Source organism: Pantherophis guttatus, chromosome 6, assembly GCF_059756535.1.
Source record: "Pantherophis guttatus breed Tessera chromosome 6, ASM5975653v1, whole genome shotgun sequence".
In the NCBI taxonomy this organism is placed as follows: Eukaryota; Metazoa; Chordata; class Lepidosauria; order Squamata; family Colubridae; genus Pantherophis; species Pantherophis guttatus.
Genome location: NC_142068.1, coordinates 5,756,892 through 5,776,507, shown reverse-complemented (window position 1 = coordinate 5,776,507; position 19,616 = coordinate 5,756,892). Strand labels below are relative to the sequence as shown.

Genomic DNA, 19,616 nt, shown 5'->3' with positions numbered 1-19,616 from the left:
GATGTTAATAACAGTGCTTTAATCCACTGTGCTACCAAGGCTCTTGATGCAGCCTTCAATGAAACCGGGTTTGACACCCCTGATTTATAGTATTCTAAAGTACCCAGTCATCTCCTCAGCAAGTGTTTCTCCATCTGTGGTCCTTCGTCACAGGGAATCCGCGAAGGCTTGGGGAAAAAAAAAATGTTGTGATTTAAATCTTGAATTAAGATTTAACTGGCATGGCTGGCTCAGGAATTCTGGGAGTCGAAGTCCACCAGTCAGAAAAGGGCACTCATTCCCCACCCCTGCTTTAAAGAATTGGGGCAGGCCTGCACAAACCCCCCCAGCGAATTCCTTTTTGAGAGGCATGACAGGCGCCAAACTAATCTAAGGACGGAACTTTCCTCGTGCCTTGACTGAGCCTGTTGGCAGCAAAAATGGGTGGAGGGCCACGTTCAGTACAGCTTTGCTCCAGGCGAGGCGAGGCAGGCCTGCCACTCCGCCAAATGTGCAACAAGGGAAAAATTAGCAAAGAAAACAAGCCGTATTGTTACACCCGGCTCTCGCAACGGGTGCTGCTCTCTCTCTATCTCGCCAGCCCAGAGCAGCCTAGCTAGCAGCTCCCGCCAACCGTCATCAGCAAACCGAAATGCCAACTTGGAACACTCACGGCTGGCAGGCCTGCAAAGCTGAGGAAGGACGGAGAGCGTGTAACGTCAGCCGGCTGTTTGAAAAAAAGCTGCAGCTTGTTGGGGCGAGGGATCCAAGCCTTTCGTCAGGAGCCGTCTCTGCTAGGAGGGAAGGGGGGGGGGAGGAAATAATTCTGGCGTGGATTTCAAACCGATCTCGCACAATGGAAATAAATCAGCGGATTATTTTATCCCCGTCAGATGTATCTTTCCCCCTGCGCGAGAGATGGCTGCCCAAAAAACAAGCAGCCCTAGGAATCCCAGTCCCCCCTTTCCTTTGCTCTGCTCCCCTAAACTAAAAGGCAGCCATGAACCCCTTGGAGGAAAAGGGGGTGATAAATTAAGAGGCCTTAGTTGCATCCTCAGAGTAGCAGTTGGGACTGCAACTTCCAGGCCCTGGCGAAGGAGAGCTGTTAATTCGATTGGGTTTGGGATTAAAAAGGACACACTCGTTCCAGTCAGGAGAAACGTGGATTAGGAGAGAAGCCCTCCCATTGCTTTATCTTGCTGGTGTTTGCTTTAGAGGAGGGGGACGGGGTGGTGGTGGGGGATGCTTCCAAAAGAACAAACAAGGGCTTTTTGTCAGGGCCGGCCAGAATCCAGAGTCAAAATGGAGGTCGCTGCAATGCAGAAACTGGCAGCTTGAACCAGGAAAATCAAAAAGTGACAAAAGAAATTGATGGAAGTTGAACAGAAAAGATTGAAGTTCCTAAGAGTTAGTAGGCTGATTACGTATGCCGTCATGTGCCAAAAGCGGGGGGAATGCAGGGGTCGTATGTGCGCGTGCCCACACTCATAATTCAATGCCACCCTGTGCTCCAACCCTTAAATGCGCGTGCGACCCCACCCCACCCCCGCACTCCCCTTGCTTTTGGCACATGACAGCAAAAAGGTTACCGGTGGGCCTGGTAGGCCTGTTTTTCACCCTCCCCAGGCTCCCCAGGCTTTCTTGGAACCTGGGGAGGGCGAAAATGGCCTTCACCCCCCCCCAAAGGCCCTCCAGAGGCCGGAAATGGCCCGTTTCCTGACTTCTGGTGGGCCCGGAAGGCCCAAAAATCAGCTGGTCGGCGCACACATGCACACTGGAGCTGAGCTAGGGCAACCCTTGCGTGTCCACAGATATGGCTCTATGTGCCACCTGTGGCACGCGTGCCATAGGTTCACCATCACAAACCTAGAGCAATTTTGGTGAATCTTTTCAGCACCAAGTGCCAAAACAGCAACGGGAGTGCGTGCATGTGCCAGAAACCGGAAGAGCAGCTGCCCGGTGCGCATGCATGCGCCAGGAAGATGGTCTTCTGGTTTCCAGTGCACACATGTGCACCAGCCAGCTGGTCTATGCACACACATGCGCACCAGAAACCGGAAGAGCAGCCACTTGGCGCACACATGCACACCGGGCGGCTGCTCTTCCAATTTCTGGCGCTCCCGCACACGTGAAGACCAGCTAGCCGGCGCACCGGAACCCAGAGCAACGGGAGCACCAGAGCAACGGGTGACGGCTTGCGTCCCTGTAGAGATAATTCTGTGTGCCACTTCCGGCACGCGTATCATAGGTTCGCCATCACGGACCTAGAGGTTTCTCACTGGATGCCATCTGTAGAAGGGAAGAGGAAGAAGACGCACCCCCCCCCGCCCCCGGCAAAAAAAGCTTATTTTAGCAAACAAAACACAGCCAAATAATATTATTTTCTTTCCACAAAATGTTACTATATTGTGTACAGGTTGTTACGACAACAGAATCCAAAATTTCTGTCACTAAGCGAGATAGGTGTTAAATGAGTGTTGCGGCATTTTGTGACCGTTCTTACCACAGTCATTAAGGGAATCACTGCAGTTGTGAAGTTAGTCGCACGGTTCTTAAGCGAATCTGGCTTGCCCACTGATTTTGCTTGTCAGGTCGCAAAAGGGGATCCCGTGACCCGGGGACACTGCGACCGTCATAAATAGGAGCCAGTTGCCAAGGGTACGAATTTTGATCACGTGATCATGGGGATGCTGAAACGGTTGTAAGCGTGAAAATTGTCATAAGTCGCTTTTCCCAGTGCGATTGTTAACATCGAACCATCACTAAATGAATGGTCGTAAGTCGAGGACTACCTGTATTTTATTGCATAGTTTCTCTCCCATCCTTCTTCCCCAAAATTTGTGTTGGCACATTTGACCTCTGCACTCCTTCCTGTTATCCTCATTCCTCTGATATTTGGCTTATAAAGCACCCTAAGCTGTTGTTTGTTTTACCAACGGTTTGCTGAATAAATTACACAACCAGCGGGCGGCCACACAATAGGCCGAGCCAGAAATTAAGGATGGCCAACCCACCCATGGAGCAGTTTACACAATCTGCTAAAGCCTCAAACCAAACAAACAATATGATCATTTAGCGTGTTGTCTGAGCCGCGGCTGAATGGCAGTTAGTAGAACTGATGGCCGAATGAGTTCCGTTGCAACACTTCCTTCCTTGAAGCTCTCTACTCTTATGGTCTTAATCCTTTAGATATTTTGGACAGGAAATTTCCATCTCTTGCCATTGATCGGTTAGCTGGAGTAAAGAATAAGAATAGACTAGAGCTGGAAGGGACTTTGGAGGTCTTCTAGTCCAGCCCCCTGCTCAAGCAGGAGAACCTATACGAGTGATGGCGAACCTTTTCAGCACCGAGTTGCGCGCGCGTCTGGCCCGCAACCCAGAAGACGAGCTGCCCAGGGCACATACGCGTGCCCAAAAACAAACGTCCGGTTTCAGATACTGAACGTCCGGTTTCAGCCAGCTACTCTTCTCGGTTTCCGGTGCGCATACGCACGCGACAATCAGCTGGCTGGCACGCATGCTCACACAGGAAAATGGAAGACCAGCTCTTCTATTTTCCGACACTGCCGCATGCAAAAAAGCCAGCTGATCGTCGAGCGCAAATGCGCGCTAGAAACCCGGAAGAGAAACGGGCGACGCCACACATGCCAAGAGACATGGCTCCGCATGACGCTTCGGGCACGCGTGCCATAGGTTCACCATCATGGACCTATACAATCTCAGACAAGTGACCGTCCAGTCTGTTCTTAAAAATTTCCAGTGATGGAGCACCCACGATTTCTGAAGGCAAGCTGTTCCATTGGTTAATTGTTAGGAAGTTACTCCTTAATTCCAGGTTGCTTCTCTCTTTGATTAGTTTCCAACAGGGTGGATAAAAATCAATGATTTTTTTTTAAAAAATCAAAAAAATCGGATTTTTTTGATTTTTATTGAATTTATTTTAATAAAAAACTTTTGGGGTAAAAATCTATCGTAAGAGAGTTTTCTATTTAAGATACATAAATAATTTAGTTTATTCAGCATGAAATGGAGCTTAGTTATGTAGCAGGAGGCTGTATATTCTGCAACATTGGGACTATCGGTGAGTCAACAGCGGGTCAAAGGAGTAGCAGAGATGACAGTTGCTCCTTAAAAATTATGATTTAAATCGAGTTGATTTAAATGAAGTCTTTTTACTAGTGATTTAAATCATGATTTAAATCGACTCGATTTAAATCAAATCCACCCTGATTTCCAACCATAGTTTCTTGTCCCGCCCGCTGGTGCTTTGGAGAATAATTTGACCCCCTCTTCTTTGTGGCAGCCCCTCAAATACTGAAATATTGCTATCATGTCACCCCTAATTCTTCTTTTCTTTAGACTAGCCCAGGGGTCTGGAGCCGCATGTGGCTCTTTCATCCCTCTGCTGCGGCTCCCTGTTGCTGGTCGGCTCCACAATTGATAGGGCTTTCAGTTAGGGCAGGTAGAGGAAAAAGGACGCTGTGCTAGGAGGAGACTCTATGGTAGGAGAACCAGACTTCTGGTCAGCAGAGGAAAAAGGATGCCGCGCTAGGAGGAAACTATGATGGGGGAACCGGACTTCCGGTCGGCTCCAGAATTGAACAGGGGCTTCCGGTTAGGACCTTTGTGGCTCTTTGAGTGTTTAAGGTTGCTGATCCCTGGACTAGCCAAACCTAAATCCTGCAGCCGTTCTTCGTATGTTTTAGTCTCCAGGTCTTTGATCATCTTACTTTTTTCAAAGTCTTAATATCTTTTTTGTAGTATGGTGACCAAAATTGGTTGCAGTATTCCAGGTGTGGTCTCACTAGGGTACTAAAGCGGTACTAATACTTCACATGATCTTGATTCTATGCCTCGCTTTATACAACCCAAGATTATATTAGCTTTTTTGGCTGCTGCTGTTGCCACACACTTATGGCTCATTGTTTAAGTCAGGGGTGGGCAAATATGGCCCCTTTATGACCTGTGGACTTCAACTCCCAGAATTCCTGAGCCAGCTTGGCTGTCTCAGGAATTCTGGGAGTTGAAGTCCACAGGTTGTAAAAGGGCCACAGTTGCCCATCCCTGGTTTAAGTGATCATCCACTAGGACTCCAAGGTCCCTCTCACAGTTACTGCTTTTGACCCAGGTCTCACCTAATCTGTACTTATACCTTTGATTTTTTTTTTCCTGCCTAAATGTAAAGCTTTGCTTTCTCCACAATAAAATTCATTTTCTTGGATAGGGCCCATTGTTCAAGTTTGTCAAGATATGTTCCCTCGGATGGGACTCTGGCCTATCTCGTCCTTGTAGTGGCTAGCCGATGGCACAAGTCCATTAATCTCCTAGGACAGAGGTGGGGAACGATGGTCCCTTCATAACTTGTGGACTTCAACTCCCAGAATTCCTGGCTCCATGCTGGGTCAGGAATTCTGGGAGTTGAAGTCCACAAATCATAAATGGGCCATCGTTTCCCACTCCTGTCCTAGAAGATGGCCTTCAGAGGAATTACACTGCCATCAAGACCGACTAAATTTGGATCCCTATGAAAGCTCATAGAAAGACATTCCGAAGGTGCTTTTCCAAAAGGCATCTGGACTTTCTGGGTTTGTTTTGTTTTCACAAAAACGTTTATAGATTTATATTCTTTGCAGATCACTCCAAATCCTTCCATTCCTCACCATTCAGTCAGAACTGAAGAAGCTTCTTGGATGAGAAGCAAAATGTTTTTGGGGGGGGGGGAAGTCCAGCTGCCTTTTGGAAAAGCAGCTTTGGGACAACCGTGACCTGGTTAATAAGAGAATCTCCACTGAAAGATATCCAAAATATCAGGTTGACTTCTTCCAGTCTAGTTCCTCACGTTGTGTTTCCTTCGCGAAACCTAACTGGAAGGTCTCTCTTCCATCTCCAGAACCTCCAGGCAATTTTAAATGCCATCGTTAAGAGCAAAAGCAAAGGGAAGAAAGAATAAGGACTCCGACAAAATGCTTCGTTTTGAAAGTGAATCCTAAACGGGAAATAGGCTTAACAATGGTTTAACAGTGTCATTTTGACACTGTGACCCTGCCAGGCCTCTGGACCAGGGGTGAAATGCTCCCGGTTCGGACCGGATCGCCCGATCCGGTAGTGATGGCGGCGGATGGTTCAGAGAACCAGTAGCAAAAATCCCTGCCCCTCCCCCATGCCCAGCTGAGCAGCGCGATCATCAGAGGCTTTTTTTTTTTTTAACTTTTAAAAGCATTTTTCCTACAACCTCTTCGGCCGAAAAAATGCTTTTAAAAGAAAAAAAAAGCCTCTGAGGATCGCGCGGCTCAGCAGGGATCGTTAGAGCCTTTTAAAAGCATTTTTTCTACAACCTCTTCGGCAGAAGAGGTTGTAAAAAAATGCTTTTAAAAGGCTCTGACGATCCCAGCTGAGTTGCCTGATGATCAGAGCCTTCAGTAGAAAAAATGCTTTTAAAAGGCTCTGACAATCCTAGCTGAGTTGCCTGATTGTCAGAGGCTTTTTCTTCTTTTAAAAGCAAAAAAAAAAAATGCTTTTAAAGAAAACAAAAGCCTCTGACGATCATGCAACTCAGCTGGGATCATCAGAGGCTTTTAAAAGCATTTTTTTACAACTTCTTCAGCCGAAGAGGTTGTAGAAAAAATGCTTTTAAAAGTTTTAAAAAAAAGTTGGCCATGCCCACCCAGTCACATTATCCCACCACCACCAAGCCACGCCCACAGAACCGGTAGCAACAAATTTTACATTTCACCACTGCTCTGGATCTTCCGAAAGTTACGCAAAAGGAACCTACTCTCACACGGCCTCCAGAACCTCCGAAATGCCACGCTAGAATGGAGCATGTTTTACTTCTCTTTCAGACAAACGCATTTGTTTGAAGTCTCCAGGCTTCGTGCAATCTAGAACTGCCTTCGATAGACATTATGAAAAACAATTTACAATTATGTACGGATGCATTTAAATAGTTTACGGGTAGTCCTCAACTTACAACCCCGATGGAGCCCAAAATTTCTGTTGCTCAGCGAGGCCGTTGAGTGAGTTTCGCCTCATTTTACAACCTTTCTTGCCGCCGCCGTTAAGTGAGTCACCGCCATTGTTAAATGAGTAACATGGTTGTCAGTGGGAAAATCTGGCTTCCCCGTGGACTTTTGCTCGTCAGAAGGTTGCAAAAAGTGCATAAATATGAGCCAGTTGCCCAGTATCTGAATTTTGATCACATGACCGGGGGGTCGTTAAGTGGGAAAGACAATTGTAAGTCACTTTTGTCCCTGCCATTTGTAACTTTAAACGGTCACTACATGAACTGTTGTTAAGTCGAGGATTACCTGTAATTGATCACTCTTCGTTTCTCTTTTGCCTGGAGGGAGAGAGGATTTGTCTGTTTGCACATCTGTATGTGTGTGTGCGCGAGAAAGAGAGAAAATGTATGTGTGAGAGAAAAAGAGAGAAAGAACAAGAGAGATTGTGTGTGAGAGAGATAATGAATGTGTGAAAGAAGAGAAAAAAAGATTGTGTGTGTTTGAGTGAGAGAAAGCAGGAGAGGGAGAGAGAGAAGGAGGGAGGAAGCAAGAGAGAGGGAGCAGAGATAGAAAAGAGGGAAGGGGGAGAGAGAGAAAGAAAAATGTATGTGTGAGAGAAAAATAGAGAAAGAGCAAGAGAGATTGTGTGTGTGTGAGAAAGAAAATGAATGTGTTAAAGAAGAGAAAAAAGATTGTGTGTGTGAGAGAGAGAGAGAAAGCAGGAGAGGAAGGGGGAGGGAGAAAAAGAGAGAGAGCAAGCAAGAGAGGGAGCAGAGACAGAAAAGAGGGAAGGGGAGAAAGAGAAAGAGAAAATGTATGTGTGAGAGAAAAAGAGAAAGAGATTGTGTGTGTGAGAGAGAAAATTAATGTGTGAAAGAAGAGAAAAAGAGATTGTGTGTGTATGAATGAGAGAAAGCAGGAGAGGAAGAGAGGCGGGGAGGGAGAAAGCAAGAGAGACAAAAAAGAGGGAAGGGGGAGAGAGAGAGAAAATGTATGTGTGAGAGAAAAAGAGAGAAAAGAGCAAGAGAGATTGTGTGTGTGAGAGAGAAAATGAATGTGTGAAAGAAGAAAAAAGAGATTGTGTATGAGTGAGAGAGAGAGAGAGAGAGAGAAAGCAAGAGAGAGGGAGCAGAGACAGAGAAGAGGGAAGGGGGAGAGAGAGAGAAAATGTATGTGTGAGAGAAAAAGAGAAAAGAGCAAGAGAGATTGTGTGTGAGAGAGAGAAAATGAATGTGTGAAAGAAGAAAAAAGAGATTGTGTATGAGTGAGAGAGAGAAAGAGAGAAAGCAAGAGAGAGAGAAAGCAAGAGAGAGGGAGCAGAGACAGAGAAAAGAGGGAAGGAGGGAGAGAAAGAGAGAGAGAAAATGTATGTGTGAGAAAAAAAAATGTATGTGTGAGAAAGGCCAAGAGACTGTCTGGGTGAGAAAGAGAGAAAATGTGTGTGAGAGAACAGAGAGGAAAAGAGATATTGTGTGTGTGTATAAGAGAAAGAGGGAGGGAGGGAGGGAGAGAAGGAGAGAGAGAGAAATGCCAACAGAGTCAGGGTAGGCATTTTTTGAATTTCTGAGAAGCCAAGCCCAAAAGGTTTGCCATCCCTGGCACAGACTGAAGAAGGATTCCAATGTTATCTCAGACTTTGGGCTTCACGTGACTTCAGGTTATTTCCTCTTTAACAAAACAAGGGGATGCTATTCCAGTTATATACACAAGAAATATGATAAACACTAAGGCAGATAATTTGATAATAAAGAGTCACTTGGAAAGGGATGAGGCTGAGGTCTAAATTTGGTAGATAAAATACAGGTAGTCTTTGACAGGTAGTCCACAATGCAGTCCAACATTTCTCTGGCTAAGGGAAACATTTGCTAAGCGAGTTTTGCTCCATTTTGCGACCTTTCTGGCCCCCATTGTTAAATGAATCACTGCAGTGGTTAAGTTACTAACATGGTTGTTAAGTGAATCTGGTTTCTCCATTGATTTTGCTTGCCAGGAGGTCAGAAAAGGGGAGGTCGCATGACCCGGGACACTGCAAAACTCACAAATATGAATCAGTTGCCAAGCCTCTGAATTTTAGGTGACCAATGGGGATGCTGCAAAGGTTGCAAATGTGAAAAAACGGTCACAATGGTGGTGTTATAACTTTGAACGGTCACTAAATGAACTGTTGTAAGTTGAGGAGTACCTCTATTTTATTGCACAAGTGCAAATTGTGTAGCAGTTGGGCAAGGAGAGAGATCGGCCATTCTAAAAAAAAACTTCATTAATACAGGTGGACTTTAAGAGATTAACAGAGTTGGAAGGGACCTTGTAAAGGTCATCTAGTCCAACCCCCCATCCATGCAGGAGACTCTACACCATTTCTGACAGATGGCAGTCCAGTCTCTTCTTTAAAACATGTTATGATTTACTTGGGAAAATGTCTTGGGAATCACGCCCCAAACTTCACTGAAATTCATCGGTATGTCAAGTAAATTCTTTCACATCGCAAAAAAGAGAAATTTCAGGTAGGCATGACCACCCTAAAGAGACATCTGTAATCGTGAGGAGCACAAATATTTTAATCATCCCTACAAACTTTCAAATGATACCTGTAGCATTTTGGGGGGTATTAGATAAGACTCTTGAGAAAAATCAACCATGACTGTTTTTTAGAACACGGCTCTCCAACCTTGGCAACTTTAAAGACTTGTGGACTTCAATTCCCAGAATTCCTCAGCCAGCAAAGCTTAAAAGTTTTGCTGGCTTTGCTGGCTGAGGAATTCTGGGAATTGAAGTCCACAAGTCTTTGCTGGCTTTGCTAGCTGAGGAATTCTGGGAGTTGAAGTCCACAAGTCTTAAAGTTGCCAAGGTTGGAGACCCCTGCTTTAGAAGGACAGTTCCTGAAGCTGAAATATTTTGGCCACCGAATGAGAAGAGAGGACATCTTGGAAAAGACCCCGATGTGGGGAAAGATGGAAGGCAGGAGGAGAAGGGGACGACAGTGGATGAGATGGTTAGACGTTCTCATCGGCACAATGAATATGAATTTTAGCAAACTCAGGGTGACAGTGGAGGACAGGGGGTTCTGGAGTACTACAGCGTACGGGGTCACAAAGACACAACTTAGTGACTGAACGATGACTAGCGTTTTTAAAATCATTCCTTTTACATCTTCCAATTTTTTTTTGTTGCTGCACTAATATACAACGCAAGAGCCACAATGGTACTGAACCAGCACCAAGGAGATCCCAGTTCTAGTCCACCCGTAGCCACAGAATCTACCTCCTAGGGTTATTGTAGGAAAAATTGGAGGGAGCCCTAGGCATACTACTTAAAGTAGCTTTTACTCCTCAGGAACTCCGTGCCTCACCTTCTTATGAGCAAATAAGTTCAGGCTTCAAATGGTTGAAAAGAAAACAATATTATTCAGAACAGTTCTAACAGGTAGCCTGTGGTGGGTTGCTACCAGTTCACACCGGTTCGCTCGAACCGGCAGCGGCAGGAGGCTCCACCCACCTGCCCGGATGTCATCAAATACATTCTGAGCATGCAAACAGATAGCAAAGGTAAGTGAAACCCACCACCGCAGGTAGTCCTTGCCTTAGGATCACAACTGAGCCCAAAAATTCGGTTGCTACGTGAGACGTGGTTAAGTGAATCCTGCCCCATTTTACAGCCTGTCTTGCCCCTGTTGTTAAGTGAATCACTGTAGTTGTTAAGTTAGTAACATGGTCGTTAAGCGAGTATTGGCTCCCCCCAATGACTTTGCTGCTCAGAAGGTCGCAAAAGGGGATCACGTGAGACACTGGCGACCGTCATAAATGTGAGCCAAATGTGTGAAGTTTGATCACATGGCCGTGGGGAATGCTGATGCAACCGTCGTTAAGTATGAAGAAACGGTGATATGTCACTTTTTTCAGGGCCGTTGTTAAATTTGAACGGTCAGTAAATGAACGGAGGCCTATCCGTACTTCATCTCCAACAAGCTAGAGGCTAAACAACCACAAGGCAGGGATTTGGGGAGAGAAAGGGGGCCTCCTTGCTTGCCCCAGGCACCGACACTTCCTAAGCTGGCCCTACCCCACCAGCTGAACTCTGAACTAGCAAGGACAAAAGGGCTATTTTAGGAAACCATTTGTTCAGAAGATATTTAGTTCCACCAAAAGTATTTTCCAGCCAAGCAGTTACAACAGTGAGAGGAGGAGGAGGAGGAGGAGGAGGAGACGAGAAATTTGAGTCTATGGCAGGATCCTGTCCAGACTCAGGACTGATCAAAGGCTCATCCTTCCACCATCTTTCTGGAAGATTACAAAGTTGGCATTCAAACTCCTCTTGAATTCTGCACAGGCATCCAACGGGATCCCCAGGACAGAAGCCAAAAACAATCAGCATTCATTATTTTGGATTATTTGTTTGGGGGGGGGAACCCCACACTGTTGTTCGGAAGATCCGTCCACTAGACAAACTGTGCAAAAACTGTAAACTCGGAGAGCCTGGGATTGAAGCGCTCTATAGTTTCCATAGGACCGGAAAACAAAGCAAGATTCCCTCTTTGCCAGCAGCTAAGTTCAGGAGTAATAACTGCGTCTGGCTACTACAATTCCCTCTGCTGCCCTGAGGCTTTCACCATCTTAAACGAGCATCTTTTCTCCATTAACCCATGCAATTGGCCAAACCGCTTGATCCGAAGCAGATCTCCTCCCAAGCCCCAAAATGTGAACTGTGGACTTTGTAAAAAACTTCAGGATGGGATGAGTAAGATTCTAAAAAGCATTGAGTGTCCCGGAGAATTAAAATTGAGTGCAAGTCTCAGTAGAATTTGGGCTGGGGAGCAGCAAAATCTCCAACCCTGCAATGCAATACAGGTAGTCCTTGACTTACGACCAGAACCGAAAATTTCTGCGGCTGAGCAAGACAGTTGTTAAGTGAGCTTTGCCCCATTTTTTTTCCCGACCTTTCTTGCCACAGTTGTTAAGTGAATCACTGCAGTTGTTAAGTTAGTATAACACCGTTGTTAAGTGACTCTGGTTCCCCGTCGACTCTGCTTGTCAGGAGGTCGCAAAAGGGGACCTTGGGACACTGCAACCGTCATAAATATGAGTCAGTTGCCAAGCATCTGAATTTGGATCATGGAACCATGGGGCTGCCACAATGGTTGTACGTATGAAAAACAGTCACTGTTTTCAGTGCCATGGTTAACTTCAAACAGTCGCTAAATGAACAGGTTGTAACTCAAGGACTACATATACAGGTAATCCTCCACTTCCAACCACAATTGGATCAGAATTTCCATCGCTAAGCAAAGCATTCAGTGAGTCGTAACCCGGTTTTGCAAGCTTTATTGCCACAGCTGTTAAGCAAATGGCTGCAGTTCTTAAGCGCCCCATCTGGTCATTAAGTGAATCTGACCTCAACCTTTGACTCTGGTTGTCGGAAGCCGGCTGAGAAGATCCCAAACGGTGATCCTGTGATCCCAGAACCCTGCAACTCTCATAAATACATGCCAGTTGCCGAGCATTTGAATTTGGATCGTGTGCCTATCCGGATAATACGATGATCGTGGTGAGGCCCAGTTCGACGTCACTTCTGCTCAACACCGTTGTAACTTCGAACACTCAATTAAAAAAAAAAAAATGGTTGTAAACAAAGGACGACCTGTAATGGGTGTTGGGAGACACACCTCTTAAATCCAGTTGCTAACCTGTTAGCGGTCCAATTGAGAAACGGGAAAACATTCAACTTTCCCCAAGTTGTTTCTTTAATAAATTATTTTTATAAATAATTTCATAAATAAATAAATAAAGAGCCTTGGTAGTACAGTGGTCTAAAGCACCGTTATTAACATCTGCTGCTTGCAATTACTGCAAGTTCAAATCTCTCCAGGCTCAAGATCGACTCAGCCTTCCATCCTTTCTAAGGTAGGTAAATTGAGGACCCAGTTGTGGGGGCAATAAGCTGACTTTGTATAAATATACAAAAGTATGAAGGCTATCGCTTAGCACATTGTAAGCCACCCTGAGTCTCCGGAGAAGGGTGGCATATAAATCAAATTTAAAAAAATAAATAAAATAAATGATGAAGCTACAAGCCAACATGGAGCTGCTCTTGAGGTTCAGGCAGGACATTTTTCGAGGCTCTACCCCAATTAAAGCTGGGACCTTGGAACTGGCAATTATGGCCTAGCCTTTACAGGCTGCAGGAACCGCCATCTTAATTGGGGATAATGAGCAGTCCAGCAACAGGGACTGTCATGATGTAAAGCTCGGTGCCTCGGGTTAAACGCGGGCTAGGATTTCTGGGACTGCGCGTCTTATTTGAACCCAGGCTGCTCGGGTAGAGCTTAAAGTACAACCTATTGGGTAACATCCGCCACGGGTGAAGCGGTTTACACCACACCTCAAAAAAAGAAATTGGTGGCATCAAAATTGACGGATAAATCCAGGATGAAATTGAGTTGCTGAACTGCGGTGGAACTGGCCCTTTTGTTCCTCTATACTTCGGAGGAGGAAAATTTTGATTTCTCCTATCGGGGAGAGGGTAGAAATTGGGGTTCTGGAGAAGCATCGGGTGGCCGAAGATTTTATTGGGAAAATAAAGGAGAATATTTGCAGCTTGGGATTGGAATGAGGTGGGTGGGTGGTCTTTGCTGCTCTCTGGTCTTTGTTGTTTCCTTGCAGATGTTTCATGGCCCAAGTTACTAGTCTGGATCATGAAAGGTTTGCAAGAAGAGAAGAAAGTTCAGACAATACCAAGGACACCACAGTGCTCCCCTTCCTCCTCCTTGCAAACCCCCCTCTCTTCCAGCACTGATGATGTTACCTAGTTGGGTCATGAAAGGTCTGCAAGAAAACCAAGCTCAGAAAATACCAAGGATCCCACAGGCCTCCCCTTCCTCCTCTCCCTTTCCTTCCTCTTCCTCCTCCCTGCAAACCGCTCTCTCTTCCAGCCCTGATGATGTTATCTAGTTTGGGTCATGAAACATCTGCAAGAAAACCAAGCTCAGAGAATACCAAGGATCCCACAGGCCTCCCCTTCCTCCTGCCTCTCTTCCTCTTCCTCCTCCCTGCAAACCCCCCTCTCTCCCAACACTGATGATGTTACCTAGTTGGGTCATGAGATGTCTGCAAGAAAAGAACCAAGCACAGAGAATACCAAGGATCCCACAGGCCTCCCCTTCCTCCTGCCCCCTTCCTCTTCCTCCTCCCTGCAACCCCCCCTCTTCCAGCACTGATGATGTTACCAAGTTGGATCATGAAACGTCTTCAAGAAAAGAACCAAGCACAGAGAATACCAAGGATCCCACAGGCCTCCCCTTCCTCCTGCCCCTCTTCCTCTTCCTCCTCCTTGCAAACCCCGCTCTCTTCCAGCACTGATGAAGTTACCTAGTTGGGTCATGAAACGTCTGCAAGAAAACCAAGCTCAGAAAATACCAAGGATCCCACAGGCCTCCCCTTCCTCCTGCCCCCTTCCTCTTCCTCCTCCCTGCAACCCCCCCCTTCCAGCACTGATGATGTTACCTAGTTGGGTCATGAAACGTCTGCAAGAAAAGAACCAAGCACAGAGAATACCAAGGATCCCACAGGCCTCCCCTTCCTCCTGCCCCTCTTCCTCTTCCTCCTCCCTGCAACCCCCACTCTCTTCCAGCACTGATGATGTTACCTAGTTGGGTCATGAAACGTCTGCAAGAAAAGAACCAAGCACAGAGAATACCAAGGATCCCACAGGCCTCCCCTTCCTCCTGCCCCTCTTCCTCTTCCTCCTCCTTGCAAACCCCGCTCTCTTCCAGCACTGATGAAGTTACCTAGTTGGGTCATGAAACGTCTGCAAGAAAACCAAGCTCAGAAAATACCAAGGATCCCACAGGCCTCCCCTTCCTCCTGCCCCCTTCCTCTTCCTCCTCCCTGCAACCCCCCCCCTTCCAGCACTGATGATGTTACCTAGTTGGGTCATGAAACGTCTGCAAGAAAAGAACCAAGCACAGAGAATACCAAGGATCCCACAGGCCTCCCCTTCCTCCTGCCCCTCTTCCTCTTCCTCCTCCCTGCAACCCCCACTCTCTTCCAGCACTGATGATGTTACCTAGTTGGGTCATGAAACGTCTGCAAGAAAAGAACCAAGCACAGAGATTACCAAGGATCCCACAGGCCTCCCCTTCCTCCTACCCCTCTTCTTCCCCCTCCCCCTCCTCCCTGCAAACCCCATTCTCCTCCAGCCCTGATGATGTTACCTAGTTTGGGTCATGAGATGTCTTCAAGAAAAGAACCAAGCAGAGAATACCAAGGATCCCACAGGCCTCCCCCTCCTCCCTGCAAACCCCTCTCTCTTCCAGCACTGATGAGGTTACCTAGTTGGGTCACGAAAAGTCTGCCAGAAAACAACCAAGCTCAGAGACCACCTAGGACACCCCTCAAACCTGGTGGGGGGGGGACAACTGCCCATCTTACCAAAGCCAACCTAGGGGTGGGGATTACTGCAGGCTTGCCCCCCCCCAAAAAAATAAAAAAAACCTCCATCTCCCAAGCTCCGACCCGCGTCGATGGGCTTCATCCTGCGCAAGGCAGGCATCCGAGTTCAACCCGGCCAGCCACGACCGGGTTAGGCGCGGGTTAAGCTACACGGGGCTGGCTTTTTTTTTTTGTTCTCTAAAGCCAAAGGCGGCGGCGGCGGCGCAGCAACCGAAAGCCCAGCAACGACGCCCCGGCGCCAGCGAAGCCGGCTCGGCAGGCCGGGGAGGATGGGAGTTGCAATCCAAAGAAAGATTGTTGGAAAGAAAGGGGGGGGTGTTTCAGGATAGTGCTGGGGGGGGAGGAGGAGGGGGTGGGTGGAAAGGACAAGGGAGGGGGTGGAGAGGGGGGGAGGGGGGGCTGTCCCCCAGGGACTCCAAAGCCCATCATCCCCTCCCCCGGGCTGCCTCTCTCTCTCTCTCACCCGAAATCATCGTCCATGGACTTGAAGTAGAACTTGTAGTTGGGCCGGTTGAGCAGCGCCTTGAAGTCGCCCAGCGTGACCCGCTCGGCCGGCAGCGGCAGCTTGACCAGGTAGGGCGTCTCCTGGTCGTCCAGGTGGTAGATGATCTTCGTCTCCGACGCCGCCATGGCCCCGCCGCGACGCCCGCCCGCCTGCCTGCCCGGCCTCCTCACCCACCCGTCCCCTTGTTCTCGGACCGGGTGCCAGCCAGCAGCGCCGCCCGCCCCAGCGCGCAAGCTCCGGACGACCCGGCGCCGCCTCCTCCTCGGCCTCCTCTCCCGGCTCCTCCCCTGCGTGAGGAGACGAGAGACGACGACGACGACGACGCCCCGGGGAAGCTGCTGCTGCGGGATCCTAGGCCGCCGCCTCCTCAACCCTCCCCTCCCCCACCCCCACCAAGGGGAGGCTGCCCCCCCCCGCGCGCCCTTCGCTTTCCCCCCCGGAGGCTGAGGGGTGGGGGAGGGGTGGGGGAAGGGGGGATTCTGCACGGGCCGGCGGTTGGGAGTGGGGGAGGGGAGGGTCAGCCGGCCTGAGGGAATCGCCGCCGGTGCCGATTTTTGTCCCCGCGGTGGGCAAAAAAAAAGGCGGCTCTTTTAGTCGGTGGAGTTTGGATGGATGAATCCCTCTCTCTGTCTCTCTCTCTTTCTCTTTCTCTATTTTTCTCTCTCTGGCTTTGCTCTCTCTCTCTCTCTATCTCTCTCTCACTCTCTTCCTTTCTCTCTCTCTCTCTCTCTCTCCCTCTCTGTTTTTCTCTGTCTCTTTCTCTCTCTCACTCACTCTCTCTTTTTGTCTCTTTCTCTCTCTCTCTCTCTCTTCCTTTCTCTCTCTCTCACTCTCACTCTCTCTCTTTTTGTCTCTCTTTCTCTCTCTTCCTTTCTCTCTCTCTCTATCTCTCTCCCCCTCTCTGTTTTTCTCTCTCTTTCTCTCTCTCACTCACTCTCTTTTTGTCTCTTTCTCTCTCTCTCTCTCTCTCTTCCTTTCTCTCTCTCTCTCTTCCTTTCTCTCTCTCTCTCTCACTCTCACTCTCTCTTTTTGTCTCTTTCTCTCTCTTCCTTTCTCTCTCTCTCTATCTCTCTCCCCCTCTCTGTTTTTCTCTGTCTCTTTCTCTCTCTCACTCTCTTTTTGTCTCTTTCTCTCTCTCTCTCTCTCTTCCTTTCTCTCTCTCTCTCTTCCTTTCTCTCTCTCTCTCTCTCACTCTCACCCTCTCTTTTTGTCTCTCTCTCTCTTCCTTTCTCTCTCTCTCTCTCTCCCTCTCTGTTTTACTCTCCCTTCCTCTCTCTCTCTATCTCTCTCTCACTCTCTTTTTGTCTCTCTTTCTCTCTCTCTCTCTTCCTTTCTCTCTCTCTCTCTCTCTCCCTCTCTGTTTTTCTCTGTCTCTTTCTCTCTCTCACTCACTCTCTCTTTTTGTCTCTTTCTCTCTCTCTCTCTCTCTCCTTTCTCTCTCACTCTCTCTCTCTCTTTTTGTCTCTCTTTCTCTCTCTTCCTTTCTCTCTCTCTCTATCTCTCTCCCCCTCTCTGTTTTTCTCTGTCTCTTTCTCTCTCTCACTCACTCTCTTTTTGTCTCTTTCTCTCTCTCTCTCTCTCTTCCTTTCTCTCTCTCTCTCTTCCTCTCTCTCTCACTCTCACTCTCTCTTTTTGTCTCTTTCTCTCTCTTCCTTTCTCTCTCTCTTCCTTTCTCTCTCTCTCTATCTCTCTCCCCCTCTCTGTTTTTCTCTCTCTTTCTCTCTCTCTCTTCCTCTCTCTCTCTCTCACTCTCTTTTTGTCTCTCTCTCTCTCTCTTCCTTTCTCTCTCTCTCTCTCTCTCCCTCTGTTTTACTCTCCCTTTCTCTCTCTCTCTATCTCTCTCTCCCTCTCTGTTTTTCTCTCTCTCTTTCTCTCTCTCTCTCTCTTCCTTTCTCTCTTTTTTCTTTTTTTTTTCTTTTTTTTAAATTTGATTTATATGCCGCCCTTCTCCGGAGACTCAGGGCAGCTTACAATGCGTTAAGCAATAGCTTTCATACTTTTGTATATTTTATACAAAGTCAGCTTATTGCCCCCACAATCTGGGTCCTCATTTTACCTACCTTGGAAAGGTAGGTAAAATGAAAGAAAGGTACCTTTCTTTCCCTCTCCCTTTTTTCCTCTCTTTCTCTCTCTTTCTCTCCTCTCTCTCTCTTCCTTTCTCTCTCTCTGTCTGTCTCTTTGTTTTTGTCTCTCTCTCTTCCTTTCTCGTTCTCTTTTCCTCTCTCTCTCTGTTTTCCTCTCTTCTTTCTCTTCCTTTCTCATTCTTTCTTTCCCTCTATTTTCCTCTCTTCTTTCTCTCTTGCTTTCTCTCTCTCTGACTTTACTCTGTCTTGCTTTCTCTCTCTCTCTCTCTCTCTTTCTTTCTTTCTCTTCCTTTCTTATTTTCTTTCTTTCTCTCTCTCTGTTTTCCTCTTGCTTTCTCTTTCTCTCTCTCTGGCTTTCCTCTCTCTCTTCTTTTCTTGTTTTCTCTCTTTCTCTGGCTTTCTCCCTCCCTCCCTCCCTCTCTCTTCCTTTCTCTCTTTCCCTTCCTTTCTCTCTCTCCCTCTCTCTTTCTCTGCCTCTTCCTCTCTCTTGCTTTCTTGTTTATTCTCTTTCTCTAGCTTTCTCTCTCCCTCCCTCTCTCTCTTTCCCTTCCTTTCTCTCTCTCCCTCTCTCTTTCTCTGCCTCTTCCTCTCTCTTGCTTTCTCATTTATTCTCTTTCTCTGGCTTTCTCTCTCCCTCCCTCTCTCTTCCTTTCTCTCTTTCCCTTCCTTTCTCTCCCTCTCTCTTTCTCTGGCTTTTTCCCTCCCTCCCTCTCTCTTCCTTTCTCTCTTTCTCTTCCTTTCTCCCTCTTCCTCTTTCTTTCTCTTTCTCTGCCTCTTTCTCTCTCTTCCTTTCTCATTTTCTCACTTTCTCTGGCTTTCTCTCTCCCTCCCTCTCTCTTCCTTTCTCTCTTTCCCTTCCTTTCTCTCTCTCCCTCTCTCTGCCTCTCTCTCTCTCTTGCTTTCTTTCTCACACACACAATCTTTTTCTCCCTGTTCTCTCACACACACTCTCTCTTGCTCTTTCTCTCACACACACATTTTCTCTCACGCACACACACACAATACCTTGTTTTCTCTTACTCATATTTTCTGTGTCTCTCGCTCCCACACACACACACACACACATTTTCTCTCTCTTCTCTTTCTCACACACACACTTTCTTTTCTCTCCCCTCTCTCTCTTTCTCACTCGCTCTTCCTCTCTCTTATCTAGGTCATACTTGCTTTTATTTTTGGGTCAGGCCTCTTGTCATCTGTCACTGTCATCTAAGATCTCAATGGCTGGAGTCTTTCCTGTTTGGGAGCTGCTCCGGCCCCCTAATCCCTTCAATTGCTTTTTTGGCACCTTTTGTGTTTCCAGCTTCCTCTTGAGTCTCGTCCCATGCTGGTATTTATCTTCACACCCAGGCCTGGAGGTCCCTGAGATTTGGGGCAATGCCTCCCATCCGTTTTGCGCTTGGCAGGGAAGGACTTGGACACACACAATCTTCTTGCAATAATAACCTGGTTCTTAGGTTGCAAGAAGCCACGTTCTGGATTTCATACTACTTACGTTTTTATTTGATACAGCTTTTGGGGTTTTTTTAATGACTAAGGCGTCCAGAGTTACCTTGAAGTAAGATGTGCAGCTTATAAATTTTATAAATAAATAAATAACTAAATG

At 47.2% G+C, this 19,616-nt stretch overlaps 1 protein-coding gene across 3 annotated transcripts in view; it reads right to left on the bottom strand.

Annotated features, from left to right (window-relative positions):
• The window catches only part of DVL3 (dishevelled segment polarity protein 3), an 84,762-nt gene extending 68,464 nt beyond the window's left edge, over positions 1 to 16,298 (bottom strand). For 2 of the 3 annotated variants that reach the window (XM_034408318.3, XM_034408319.2), the window contains exon 1: positions 15,888 to 16,198. In XM_034408318.3, coding sequence (XP_034264209.1) covers positions 15,888 to 16,054 — 167 coding nt within the window. In that variant the 5' untranslated portion in view covers positions 16,055 to 16,198. Of the gene's footprint in view, positions 1 to 15,887 lie in introns of all 3 variants that reach the window. The other variant, XM_034408316.3, reaches the window with a different exon arrangement.
• Positions 16,299 to 19,616: the final 3,318 nt, after the last annotated feature.